Source organism: Astatotilapia calliptera, chromosome 6 (genome assembly GCF_964374335.1).
Source record: "Astatotilapia calliptera chromosome 6, fAstCal68.1, whole genome shotgun sequence".
NCBI lineage: Eukaryota > Metazoa > Chordata > Actinopteri > Cichliformes > Cichlidae > Astatotilapia > Astatotilapia calliptera.
This window is the reverse complement of record NC_137427.1, coordinates 2,871,409-2,886,146: the sequence shown is the minus strand read 5'-3', so window position 1 is coordinate 2,886,146 and position 14,738 is coordinate 2,871,409. Positions and strand designations below refer to the sequence as shown.

Here is a 14,738-nt window from a genome sequence, read left to right as displayed (position 1 = left end):
GTCCACATTAGCATCTGCTAGCATAACGCACCCAAAACTCAAGGCAGGCTGCACAGCAGGTAAACTTGGTTTTGAAGGCAGAGAAAGAACACACCAGGACTTTTTCTGTGTCAGGTCTATGTTATACAGTCACAACAAAAACCTGTGTTTCAGTATACATAAAAATTAGTGTCTGAGGCTGACTTGGTGGAGGGGGTATGACTTATGGCTTCTGCCAAACTGTATTCTTCCTCAAAGCGTTGGTGTCACGCTGCTGCCGTTTGACACGCCACCACTCACTGGATTAATAAGTCTGCATAGGCCACTAATTGCAACGCTTTTTTTTGTTTTGTAGGTGATTCTGATGCTGACCAAACTATTTGACTTCAACCTCAACAGCGTGACCGAGAGTTCATTATGGAGGTAAGCTTATCACACTACATGAGCTCATGACATTTTCAGAAAAGCCTCAAGCAGAGCAGAGCCTGACACAACAAATTGGTCAAAGGGGACCGAACGCGGTTCTATATACTTCTGATGTTTTTAATACGGGGGTTTGAGCTGCTCCCAGCTCTGTTCGCAGGAATAAGTGAAACCAATTTTCACAAAGTTCTCATAATGTGAATTAATGAAACATTCACAGCCTGAAAAAAAAAGGAAAGGGAAAGAAAGATCTGTTAATTGGCGAGCCTTAACAGCAATGTCCTCGGTTGGTTTTAATGTCTGTGGGCATCAAAAATCCCTCACATGAAAGTCACTAATCACTGCCAGTGGAGCTGGTGGTCTTATCCGGCAAATTACCTCGACCAGCCTTGTTACAAGTGTAGCCTAACTTAAATCACTAGCCTCATTTCAGACTGTAGTCTGATGTAATATTTGCAGATGCCTTTTAGGAAATGGGGTGTATGTAATGTCTGAAAAAGAGTCTCAACAGTCAACTTAAAAATTCAGAAGCTGGGACAGAAGCACATCTTTGTTTGGAGAGAATTTTGACGGTTAATAGCATGAAAACAAAAATGAAGAATCTCTTAATTTTCTGTAATTGAGCCAAGTCTCAGACTAGATGGAAACCAATTTTCTGAAGTTTGCAGAAAACTGAATGTAATTGCTCACCATAACTCGTGCTGCACAAACAAGAATAATCATCAGAGGTTTTCAGTGCATGGCATCTCTTCTTTTGATTTTTTACTTTATTTAAAAGGAAAAGATTGTAAAGCTTCTGTGTGAATAATTGTGTAAGATCCCTGAAACTGAACTGCAAAAATTAAATGGCGACAAAGCTTCAAAGTGAAATGGTAACAAAAGCTTCAATTTAAATCACACACAGAAAAAAGCCTCATTTTACAGTTTCACCTGTGTGCAAAGATCCAACAGTAGCTTGACGGTTACTGTGCTGGATTCCCAGCTCTGCTGTTGAGCTTTATTCCAAACCACAGAACTGATTTGAAATTCCAGTGGCGATAAGAGAGACTGCGTGTCAGACAGAATTACGAGGGAGACGTGCACAAAACATCCAGAGTATTTCCATTTGATGTAGTGTTGCAGCCATAAAAATATAGCAGCGTGAGTTTGAATGTTTAACTTCATGTAGCTTCAGCAAAGTGTTCAAACAAGCTGATCCTTGTCTTGCGATGATACCGAGTGTCAGCAAGTGTCAGACACAGATTCTTTCTCTGTGATATGTTAAAGAAACAATCAAGTATTTTGTATGTTAGTTCCACTAAATACTGTGAATTTATACTATATTCACTGTAACAATGTAAAGCATCGAGAGCTTGTTCACTGCGTGTGATGACAGGAAACGCCACCCTGCACCTTTCACTTTCCTGATGGACTCAGTTCTTTAAAGAATATCAAACTTTAAAACTCTCAGAGAAGTGCGCCTGTATACCGAGTCATGAAGGTTGGGCTGATTCGAGATGGTACATCTAAATTAGATTTTGTGGGTCTGTTCATTAAATTTCACACGTCCAAGGTTATTTAAAAATCAAACAAACAAAAACCCTGAACAGACTTTGGTATGTTGGTACATTTTTTACCTTCTGTGATTTCAAAACCTCACTTTGAGTCATCTACATAAAGTCAGGTAAACACAAGAACTGACTAATACTCATTTTTCCTGATACACCACAGACCAGCTTGCGCAGTAAATTAAAGCAATTGGATTACTATAGTTTGTCTAGAGTATATAAATCAGCAGCACGCACTTTAAAAATGCCCACCTGGTTAAACTGTAGTGATTTCCAAATTTGTCATGCAGATTTCGATCTACAGAGCAATACCAGCTGGAAAGCATCTGATATGCTTTCAAGTTTTCAGCATGGCAGTGATCCCAAACACACACAATGTGCCTTGGTGGTATGTTTTGGGTCATTGTCATGCTGGAAGACCCATCCATGACCCATTTTCAGGGTTCTGACTGAGGGAAGCAAGTTTTCATCCAAAAGTTTAAGGAAGGCCAATGGTCAAATCCATTGGCCTTCCTGTGTGGTGAAGCCATTATGTGCCCTTAACAGAAAAACAGCCTAAAGTTTGCACCTCTGTGCTTGACTGTTGCGATGGTGTTCTTTGGGTCATACTACAAATCTTGTCCCAGATGTCCTTGGACAGCTCTCTGGTCTTCCCAGAGTTGGTGGACAGGTTGCAATGGAAGAAACTGATAATTGATTCTGTGAACAGGTGTGTTTTATAAACGTAATGAGTTGAGTGATTGACTGTATGTGTGAGTCACATGGAATTCTGTGATTTCGCTGTATTTCCATGGTTATAGTTATCAAATGATGACATTCCAGTGAATAAACAGAACATTTTGGCATTTGGTTAGAATAAACAATAGTCCTAAAGTAAGACTTGATCGTATTTTGCTCTCCACTTTAGCTTCCACAGTGGCAGAGGCATGGTCATAACCTGAACCATCAAGACACTTCAGGATTCCAGTGGGCCAACGATCCACTTGTACCTCAGTTTCTATAATTCGGTTACATCATAGTAGAGTTGTTCTTCTACATGTGAGTGCAAGGCCAACATTACTGTGCACCAGTCTGCCACAGTTAGTATGCACCTGCTGATCTGCTGTAAGTCAAAATTAAGGAAATCTGGCTTCAGGATTCAAGCCTGTCTGTGTCTTCAGCATCTGCACTGTCATTATCTTCAATTTCACCAAAGTTTGTGGGTTATTTGCTCTGCTCTCCTGCCTCTATGTTGAAGTTATGAACTTTCAAACAGGTAATAGAATATTTCAAGCCTTTTTGAAGTTGAGTGTTGGAGAGTACCAGCTAGCCTGAAAACAGAGGTGAGATTAGTTTTGTTTTCAGCAAATATGTGCGACCAATCATTTGTGTTTGTGTTTCTGTGTGAAAACTTTACAAGTGGACCCCAGAGTGTCGCTTTTGCTGTTTTTTTTACCAATGGAAATGTGAAGGATGGAAATTAACTCTGATTCTAAAATGCTTAAATGATTTTTTCGACTGTCTGTCTTTACTCGTGCCGTTTGTGGAGTAAAAAGCCATCTGGTTTGCAGAATAACAACACAGTTTTCCACAGAGACAGCCTCGAGGCTTAAGCTCTTATGCACGGCTATAGCAAATGTACCATTATATGACTGCACGTACCTCATAGAGGATCAAGTGAGGCTGTAGCTTTGTGTCTCAGATCCCGCTACCGCATTACCCTGGTAATGGTGCATCTGCTACTGACGCTTCACTGACATCGTTATAAATCTGATACGTTGGGAAAACAGAGCCTCTTGTAATGGACACATGATTAAAGGTGCATGTGGATAAGCCAGACAGATTGACAGAAAGACAAATGAGTGAACAGATGATGCACATTTTGAGCTAGTGAAGAGGATAATGAGAGTGTAGAACATTAGTGGACAATTTACAGTCAGTGAGATAGAGCGTGGAGCAAAGCCACATATACTACATTTAAGATAGCCCGCTGCTCTGCCGGCAATCCAGAAGATCTTACAGAGTCTGAAGCATCTCTGCCTGCTGCGGCCCCAAATAGCAGCATGAGGTAACAGCTTGAAACTTCATCATGCCGTATATCTGTCATGTGATGTGATGGGTGCTTGTCAACCTGTTATAGCAATAACAGACAAATAAAGTAAAAGCCTCACACTGATGTGCCTTGATATAACTAGATGTTTTTCTATGTTTGTTTTCACTTCATTTATTGATACAGAAGGCTTGAAGGGAGTCTTAAAGACCCAAATGCCTGGTCCCAAATAAGGACTTGGAATTTTTTTCTTCCTTTTGTCCAGTACTGTCTGTTATGGTCAGTGATGGGAATAATGGCGTTACAAGTAACGGTGTTACTTTTTTCAGTAACGAGTAATCTAACTAATTACTATTTCTATCGTTACAACGCCGTTACAGTTACTAACAAGAAAATGCGGTGCAGTCGCGTTACTATCAACAAACAGACTTCAGTTTACAGCATTTTATATCAGTTGCACAGAAGTAGCTGTCTATGTAAGTAATCTGGGCGCTACAGCTTTAAGCAGCTGCGCGCGCTCCTGCGGGCGGCGATCACTTTTTGGCACAAACACCTGGCGCAAAGGGGGTAAAACAATCGCATGAGTGCTGCTGTTTGACTGAGGAAGAACAAAGTAGTCGTGGCAAGCCAATCACATGACCACTTTAAGATGACAAAGCAACAAGGTGATATATACCAGTTTATAAATTGTGTTGATAGGCCACTAAAACCAGAGTCATGATAAACAATATATACGTGGCGTTTTTTCCTCAATAGTTTTGCCACGTTTAACGTCTAAGGACAGCGCTAGCAAGCCAATACCATGTCAACCAATCAAAAATGATATGGCAACATGACATTTGGTTGTTTAGGAAGAGGTGGAAGTTTTAAGAGTGAGAGAGAGAGAGAGAGAGAGCAGAAAAAGAGACCTGTCAGAGCTGCAGGTATCAGGCTGTGATGTTCTCCTTTATAGTCAACAGAAATTTTTGGAGTGGCACAAATAATTTGTGTGGCATCTTATTGAATGTGGAACAGCTGATTGTTATGTAAATAGTTTGAAATGGTTATTTAAAAAAAAGGGCAAAAGGTAAATGGCTGCAAATAACTTTGTTTGCAAAACTTGTGCGTATGATTTTAAAATTGACAATTTATATTTGCATTTAAAGTTATGAAATATGATTCAATAAACATTTTGTGGTTGTTACAGTAAAAAATATAACTTTTTTTACTATGATTTTATGTTTTTTGTCTGCTTTTAGATCAATTGTGTTAATACATTTGTTATGGCAAATGCAGATGGACCCAGGGAGCAGAACGCACAGAGGCAGAGTTGCGGTGAAGACAGTTTATTTACAGTGAGGGGGGAGGTATTTACAAGGACAAAGTATATACAACAGTGTATGAATGGGGACGCGGAGCCAGGACGTGCAGGTGATGGAAACACACACAGGTAGTGCACTCGATCTAAAAAAGGAGAGGGACGAGAATTAGGAGGGTCTTGCCCGATAACCGAGAAAAGCTTAAAGTAAACTTTACAGAGAGTTGGAGCGCTTACTTGGTACTGTTTAATGCCAAAACCTCCAGACGGAAAACAAACCAGTCGAGGCAAAAATCCTAGGGAGGAACCAAAACTCCTTACAGTCACCAGAAATAATCCAACGGCTCCAGCAGGCAGGGGCAGAATTTCAGACTCTCCAAAACGCCAATACTCCGACACTAGTCTTCTGTCAGGTAGCTCCTAAAGAACACTTCTGAAGAATGCAGCTGATGAGTAACAGGTGTGCCAGGTTCAGTGACTCACTGCCCCGCCTACAAAAAGGGAGGCACCAAAAAAGACATACAGACAAAAAACACCACATAACCAGAACCCAACTCCTAACACCAGTATGTCAAAATGAAAACATAACTGTAAATTCAGACACGTGAGGTTGTGCTGAAAAGGATGATACCAAACAAGGCAAAGGAAATAGTTTTTAAAGGTGAAATATAGAGGTACAATTCAAAAGTAGTTAAAAATGGCCAATTATACCCTGGACTCCAGAGGGTTAAACATTTTTTTAAAGTAATGAAATAGTTACTTTTCAAGTAATTAATTACTTTTAGAATCTTGTAACTCAGTTACTAACTCAGCTACTTTTTTGAAGAAGTAACTAGTAACTATAATTAATTACTTTTTCAAAGTAACAACACCCAACACTGGTGATGGTCATTAACAAGTGGTGATTATTCAGCTGAGGGGGGCAACATGCACCACTTCTGTTTACATATTAACACTGTTGCTACAAATGTTTAACATCTATGAGCTTTGGTACAAAATACTGGAAATCAGCAGACACAATCAGCTGGTCTTGAGTTTCCATAGCTGTGGGCGTCATCTACAAGAAACAAACAAAAAATCTGGATGGAAATTGTAATGTAATTTTCTTTTTGAACAACCAGTGTATTGTTGTGTTTACAGATCTATGGTTTTATTATTATTCTTCAGTCACCCTTCCCACTCACTATGTGTTAATAGACCTCTCTGCACTGAATCATACTTGTTAATATTCCACAGCATGTCTTTATCCTGTCTTCCTTCTCTCACCTCAACCGGTCGCAGCAGATGGCCCCGCCCCTCCCTGAGCCTGGTTCTGCTGGAGGTTTCTTCCTGTTCAAAGGGAGTTTTTCCTTCCCAATGTCGCCAAAGTGCTCATAAGAGGTCATGTGATTGTTGGATTTTTCTTTGTATGTATTATTGTAGGATCTACTGTACAATATAAAGAACCTTGAGGTTACTGTTGTTGTGATTTGGCGCTTTATAAATAAAATTGAATTCAACTGAAAAAACTGAATTGCCGAACACTGATCTGGACCTTTGAATTTTGTTCGCACAAAGACAAGTAGCAGTGGCCTTCATAGTTTTAGAGCCTCTGTTGCAAAGTAGATCTAAAATGATTTTTTTACCACAAAAAAAAAATCTTAAAAGTTTTTTTTTTTTCAGGTCTATCATTTCATAAAATACAGCAAAAACATGTTAAAGTATCAAATATAAAACAAAGTATCAAATATTCATGGCACACAACAGAGTTTAATTATTTTCATCGATTAATAATGTTGATAATAGACTGTCTCAGCTTTATTATGATTTTCAAATATGGTTTGCAGTTCTATTTTTCTTGGTTAATGATTACCCAAAAATGTCTGTTTTGATAATTAAGGTTTCTGACCCCCGACCAAGCAGACAATCCTCTAAAGCGAAGGCTGGACTGCCAACAAAGCTGAACTCAAACTTAAACACATTAAGTCTGTGACAATTTCACAATTACAAGTCCTCAATTAATGAGGTCGGAGTCTATCCAAACAGATACTTGTGAGAATTATTAATAGCGCATGTTCCACATCATCACACCAGAGAGGAATTAGAAACTAATCAGCAACATTACAACAAACAGCCAATAAACACTGATAATAATCCTTCAGAAATCCTCAACTTATCCAATTAAAGATTGAGCATAAGGCCCAAACACCATATAGTAACTTTAGCTTGTATTTAAAATGTAGACACCCTCAAGACGGCTTCAAGTGGCCACTACAGGAACTGCACTTTCTGGGACTTTCAGTTTGGTGTTTCAGCCCTGATGCTGCCGCCTGGTAAAAACAGTTTTTTGTTTTTAGTTACAATTCCAGGTTCATTGACCTTCTCCGATGGTGAGTGTCGGTGTTCCAGGAATTATGTACTCCTCTGTGTTGTTTCCAGTGTCTAGTCATCTGAGCCTTGAAATGTGGCCTCACACCATTGTGTCATCTTTCAAAGGATCATAAAGTCGGCACATTTACACACTCAGAATTCAGAAGCCCAAATAAAAGAGCAGAGATTTAATATAATGCTCTCTAAAGTAATAATTTCTTGCCACTGTAACTCAGCTGGATTACTATTCTGACGATATGCAGTGGTAACATTTTGCCTGTGAATTTCAAACAGATTTATGGATGTTTTCCTCTGCAGAGCTTAAGTTTCTGGCACAACTTTACCTACTTCAGACGTCTGCCAACATACAGAGTATGTGGAGTTCAAAGCTTCAGTGACACTTGTAGTATATAGAACAGCTTTATTGTTTAGCTAATACATTTCTGCTTGTGGATTTCACCAGGGTCATCAAACGCACCAGGGTGCTTTTTGTACAGTCCATATCACGCAGAAAGCCATATTATTTCTCAGATAATTCCATTAAAATGCTCCAAAAGGCATTGAAATCACAAACATGGTTGAGATGTCCAGTCCAGTGACCCAGGTTAGCAGAGGTAAAGTCTAGCTAGCAGCTGCAGCTGCCTGTCAGGACACCTGTCAGTCCCACAGCTTAAAGATGAGGGCAGAAGCCATCCAGGGAGTCCAACATGTTTTGTTTGTGTGCTATAAAACTGCAAAGTTGGACATTTGAAGATGAGAAGTAGGGATGACTCACTTTTGCAGCCAGTCTCAGGTGGGCAGATAAATGAGCGTCTTTAGTTCAGGCTCAGAAAACATCTTTAGGTTTCAAAAACGAGCATCAGCAACTCAGCGAATCACTCTCTGTCATTGCTATTTACTGTGTTTAAATCACACCAAGGGTCCGTTGCAAGTTTTGAGTGAAAACTACATTCTGTGTAAATTAAAGAAAATAAAGCCCTGCTTTTGTTCATCTGTACAACTGAAATTAGAAACATCCTTTTCAGAGTGATTCTGGAGAAAGTGCAGTTATTATTTCTGGGCTGGACTATTGAAGTTCATTATTTGCAGGTTTCTCTAAAAACTCCCCGAAAAGCCTTCAGTTAATTTAAAAAGCTGCTGCTACAGTTCTCACAGAGACTAGAAATTACATTTCTCCCATATTGGCTTCTTCTCCTTGTTAAATCCAGAATTTAATTTAAAATCTTTCTCCCCACAAACAGTGTCTCAAATAATCAGGCCCATCATATCTTAAATGATCTCACAGATCATATTCTCCCAACAGAGCTCTTCACTCTCAGACTGTTGGCTTACTGGTGGTTCAGAGGATCTCTAAACATAAAGTGGGAGGCAAAGCCTCCAGCTATCAGATCCAGATTCCAGTCTGGATTTGGGAGACAGACCTTCTCTCTCTTCACAACTTTCCTTTTTGATAAAGCATATAGTCAGGGCTGGATTGGGTGACCCCAGATCATCGGATAGTTATTCTGCTATTGGCTTAAGCTGCTGGAGGCTTCCCATGATGCACTGAGCTCTTCTTCTCCACTCCCCTTTTTCACTCTCCACGTGTTGACTGCTGCAAACCATCATTAGTAATTACTGAACTGGCTAACTCCCCCTCGCCTCACCCCCAACCAGTCACAGCAGATGGCTCTCCCTCACTAAGGTTTCTTCCTGTTAAACGGGAGTTTTGTCCTCAGACTGTTCTTGCTCATAGGGGATGATCTGATTATTGGATTTTCACTCTAATATTGTAAAGCCTTTACCTTGTAACATAAATAGCCTTAAGATGACTTTAGATGAACCGGCGCTATATAAATAAAACCTTGTGATTGTGACATGCCAGCAGCTTTGAAGAACAGGAGATGTGGACACCCTGGGAACGAGAACAGGCTGCTCTGTCCTTATACATTGGGTTCCAGCAGCATGAATATATTCTCAAGGTGGAATCAGTTTAATGTGATCCTTTCTTAAGGGGGTGTGCATGTTGGTATAAACAAAAGGTTTAACTGAAAAGTAACTTTTCTGTCCAGAGCGTCAGACTGTTCTTTTCTTGCCCTAAAAAACACAATCCTGCCTGGTGCAGCTTTAAGTGTGGAAGTTTGCCACCAGCCCTGATGGGCAGTAACATGATGGAAAGGGACTGCAGATATAGAGCGAGGGAGGAAAGGCTATGATTCAGTCTGCTACTCAAAAGATATACTGTGCGAGCGCGCTGAAGGTTTCATAAATTCATCTTGGATCGTTCAGCTCAGCTGCCATTTGTCCAGTGTTTCAAAGAGTGCCGCAGAGTTTAAGCGCGCTAATGCAGCGAGTGACCTCACGTTAACTATCCCGGGACGCCTGCAGTTCTCCATCCTCTGAACCGCTATTAATCAAAATCCCCACGGAGGATGTAAATGTCTAGTGGCTGCGTATCAACTTATACTATACTCTGAAAATTGTAATTGAAACTCCATCTAATAAGTCTGTTAATATGCAGCTGTAGACATAATTTTAATCTGTTTTAGAAAGTTAAAAAAAGAACCGTTGACTAAAGGAGGTTTGAGGCTTTTAATCGAGCGTCTGTGTGTAAGAGTGTGTTTCAAGATTTAATGGGGAGGAGTTCAGTCATCCTCCCAGCATATCCCGAATCCATTTTCCTCACTGAGCCATATCGCCGTAATAGGACTGATATCATTCTGGTGTCCTCGCACGGCGTTTCATTAATTCCCCCTTTGTTTAACCCAGCGTGTGGATGGTGTGGAGCTGCTCACCTGCAGCCCCTGAGGAGCTAACGTCCTCACAGCACAGAGCGGTCAGAGCTGCTCTTTACATACACGCAAAACCAGCCAACAGCATCTGAGAAGTCCCCACCGAGACAGTTTCGCTCAGAATTATCGTCCTTCAGAAACTATCATTTTTCATTTAACGCAGCTTCCATCTTCCTGGGATCTGCTGGGGCTGCGCCATTTTATTGCTTCATGTTCAGATTCACCGGGCCCTAAATCAAGTGATTCTGTGACAGGAGCCGATCAATAGACCGATGATGTCATTGTCCAGCGGTCTTAGGTGTTGATGGTTTCTGATAAATGACGGAAATGACTCCCTCCAGAAGAGCTCATCGGATGGGAAAGCATTTGCTCACCATGGAAACTAGCCCCAAGAAAATCTCAAAGGGTTACCGAGTGAGACAAAATTGCCAATTTCCCATGAATATTTCTATATTTTCACGGCTGGTTGTAAACTTCAAGTGTCGCTCTCTCAGAAATCGCCAAACCCTTTAAACAAGGACTTCAGTGTGGATTTAACGGCGCCACAGAAAACACGCCGGTCAGAAAAACTCCCACATCAGTCGATGTAAGTGATTGCTTTATTTGAAGTCACTCAAGACATTCTCCGGTGTCTTTGCTGCCTTTGAAAGATTTGTATGCTTTTGGGCTTTTTCTCTATCTTCATGTGGAATTAGAATAGCTCCTTGATTGAGCCCCAGGCCTCTCAAAATAAATTAGAGCTGACAGCTCAGATAAGTCGCTCAAACTTTCAGAGATAGTCTGAAATGCAAAAATACGACAGAAGACAAATTTCGCATTAGCACTTTGACCAACATTTGAATATTTTAGCCGTCATTTGAAGATTTAACGGGTTTATAACTCTCTTCTATGTAAATGAGGTTTAAGAAATGATGAAGTGTCTCTGCTTGCCAGTCATGTCAGACAAGATATCTGTTTTTTACTGAATGCAGTTCAGAGGGTGGTGTGAAATACGCTGGAATAAAGGGAACTGAAGTCAGGATAGGCTGGCTCTTACTAGCTTCTTTGAGTGAACGCATCGATCGCTCAGCGAGAAAATAAATCAGCAAGTTCCTCAGTTTTCCTTTCATATTTGAGGACAATCTGGCTTCAGTTGACTTAAGAATTTAAACATGTATAATTGACCTGGGGAAAATACAGCTCCATTTTATTTTATTTTATTCATAATTTCTGCAGAACTCAGATTTCTGTGTTTGGCTCAGCCATGCCACACAGACACGTGTGAGCCACTTCTGACCCTTCAGTTCACTCGTGGGCTTGAATCCTCTGTCAAACTGTGACATTTAGCCCACAGTCATGTGAGAAAATGTAAAGTGGAAGTTTTGAGATGTTTTGAGATGAACTGATGGTTGTAGCATCCAGAGCATGCACAGGTAAGTGCACACAGCTGTAAGCAGCAGTGTAAGCTTTGAGCTTAGCATATTTTATGAGCCACAGATTAACAATATTCCTTTGATATACTGATAAGCATACCTGCATTACTTTGTAACTGATAAAATCTTATAACCTGATGATTCTCAATCAAGTTTGGGAGCCTTCCTGTTCCTGTTCTTGCCCCATTAGCCTGCACGTAGTGAAACAGTGTGAGAGTTCTCAGCATTATCTCATCCTCATTTCTGCTACTTTCAGATCTTATAATAAGAAAACTTTGGCTTCTAAATTATGCCTAATAAGTCACACAGTATTTATACATAAGGTTGTGCAGCAGGTTTGCGTTTGCTTCATACCACTGAATTCTGTTCCAAGACTGTATTTTTAGTTCTTACCATAGTTACAAGTATTAGTGGGAATTTGAACATCTTGGTATTTTTTTTATAAGCTGGAAGTTGCAGTTTCTCGTCATCTCTCGAGAGAATTCTGAGCAATAGTCATGTGAACATCAGTGAGATGTTTTCTGACTTTTCTGTGCTGGGATAGTAAAGGCATGAGGCAAAACGTGACGTGGTAGTGGCAATGTAATAATGATGTGTAATCCTCACACCGCTGCGTGTTTGTGTGTTTACAGCTTAATTAGATGTTACTGCTTCCGTGGTAACTGAAGTGCAAATGAGGTTGAAAACATAGTTTGTCAGCCGTTGTGCTACCCAGTTACTATATGCAGAATAAGGAGTGACTGTTTCCAGTGTCTGTCACACACAGCTGCTGTTAATCTTTAAGATAACTTCACCTTTAGCTCATTAAATATGGAGAGAAATTTGCTCAAAAGTGTTATGAATGCATATAATATGATCCACAAGCATATAAACAAAGATTCACAAATATGTGCAGTGATTTGTGTGTAACTCACAGAGTCTATACAAAAATACAAAGCAATGTGATCAAATGCGTTCATAAATAGTGATTATTTACACATAATTATTTAAGTCCAGCTTTACGAATCAGATATTTTCTCCTTCAAAAACTCTTCTGTGCATAAAAATGTCTAAAACTATACGTAACATCCCTCTCTGGAGTGTTCAGGATCAGCTAACATCAATGTTAGCCTGCTCTTAACAGGGACCAGTAAGATTAACATCACAGTGTTGTTATCTACAGTGTAGCTTATTTCTATATTCAGAATATACAGAGGTTGGTTAGCGTATACTCCCTCCAGAAGGACTCACAAGTAGAGCAGGGCGCCAAAAATATTTATCACGATGTACATTTGAAAATTTGCGATAATGATATAACTGACGATATAATTGACACTAGACAAAATACTTCACAACTCCACAACTTTATTAGTGCAAAAAACCCATCAGTGTATTTTCACTTAAACAAGCAGCTGTTTTATGTGCATTAAAGTTATATAAAAATGTAACAGTGCAAATACAAATTTCTTGCTGACAGTTTAACCAAAAGGCATTTCCAGTGGAAACTGGCCGACACATCCTCAGCATAACCATGTATAATATCCACAAAACTTAAAAAGAGGATGCACACACAATACGGTAATATTATGTTGAAGCACAGTATGTATCACCTACGATAGGCGTAATGCTCCGACAATCCATCAAGCGGTGCGGCTTCGTAGCTCAGCAAAGTCGCACTAAAACATTTGACAGATTTTCGAGCGTCGTGCACATAAAGTCGTTTCGAGGTCAGTAAACACAACCAGAGTTCATACATAAGGCACACGGGATTATAAAAGGCTCTGTCGACTTTCAGAAAAATCAAAGGATGATTTTAAGTGCGCCGTATTTTCCAAACAACATGGTAATAACGACGGCCCGCTAGCATGCTCTACCAAAAATAGTGCTTTGTTGTGTATCTGACGGACGAAAGCCAAACCAGTTCCACACCACTGAAGTTGCAGCATTTTTACAAACCAGTTCTGGTTCATGTTTCATTCAACGATCCGCTTTCGCCCTCCTCATTCTCCGTCGCCGCCGTGCCTTTTTCCACCATGTGCGTATGAAAACAAAGGCACGCGCGTTTTACCCATATTCTATCGCGATATTTCATTTTCTCATCATTGGCCAACATTATACCGGTATTACTGTGAACGGTATGATATGGCCCAGCCCCACTCACAAGCACACGGTCCAAGGATGACCCACAGAGATGTACTGCCATGGTGTTCCCTCATCTGCAGCCGTGCACTGACTCCCTTTTCCTAGCAGGTTATTGTGTAGTGTTTATAATTGGTAAAATTGTGTTTTCTACACTCAAAAAAAGGAAATTGGGTGGTTGTTACATTTACAAAAATCACATGACATCCTAAACCACAGGAAATTCACTGGAGTTCTAAGAGGCAACCCACCACACACACCACGTGTATGCTATTGCTATTTATTGTGGTTTAACCCCTCAAGGACAAAAATGTAAAGAAAATTCTGTATTGAGCCTTGTAATCATAGCTTTCCTACTTTTGTGAAGCCTGTATTGAAAGCTCGGTGGCACATCGGTCAGCACTGTTGGCTCACAGCAAGAAGGGCCTGGGTTCAAATCTGCAAGCTGTCTAGTTTGCACTGGGTACTCTGGTTTCCTCCCACGGTTAAAAGTTGTGCAGTTATTATTAAAAATGGTTGTTTGCCTCTCTGTGACAGACTGGCGACCTGTCCAGCGTGTACCATGCCTCTTACCTTTTCACACCTGGGATAGGCCCCACCCCCTGCAACCCTGATAAAGATAAAAGAATGGATAGAGGGAATGTTGTTGTAAATCCATTAAACATTTATGTTAAACAGACTCTAGACATTGTTGAACACGTGACCAAGTAGCATTGGGGTAAAAGTTATAGAACAGTGTTGGGATAAAGTGAGAAAATTGTGAAGGATTAAAATATTCCAAGAGCTCGACTTACTTCATCTAAACATGTTTCA

At 40.2% G+C, this 14,738-nt stretch overlaps 1 protein-coding gene and 1 long non-coding RNA gene across 8 annotated transcripts in view; one reads left to right on the top strand and one right to left on the bottom strand.

Moving 5' to 3' along the window:
• The window catches only part of sorcs1 (sortilin-related VPS10 domain containing receptor 1), a 203,731-nt gene that overhangs the window by 82,897 nt on the left and 106,096 nt on the right, over window positions 1–14,738 (top strand). For all 7 annotated transcript variants that reach the window (XR_013909575.1, XR_013909576.1, XR_013909577.1 and 4 more), the window contains exon 2: window positions 335–402. Coding sequence is in view for 3 of the 7 variants with exons in the window: in XM_026169679.2 (XP_026025464.2) it covers window positions 335–402 (68 nt within the window). In the remaining 4 variants the exon portion in view is untranslated. The remainder of the gene's footprint in view (window positions 1–334; window positions 403–14,738) is intronic.
• On the bottom strand, window positions 5,288–5,748 carry LOC145429354 (uncharacterized). The gene is made up of 2 exons (XR_013909581.1): window positions 5,513–5,748; window positions 5,288–5,421 (listed from the first exon to the last, which is right to left on the bottom strand). It is a non-coding gene; the product is annotated as an uncharacterized LOC145429354 (long non-coding RNA).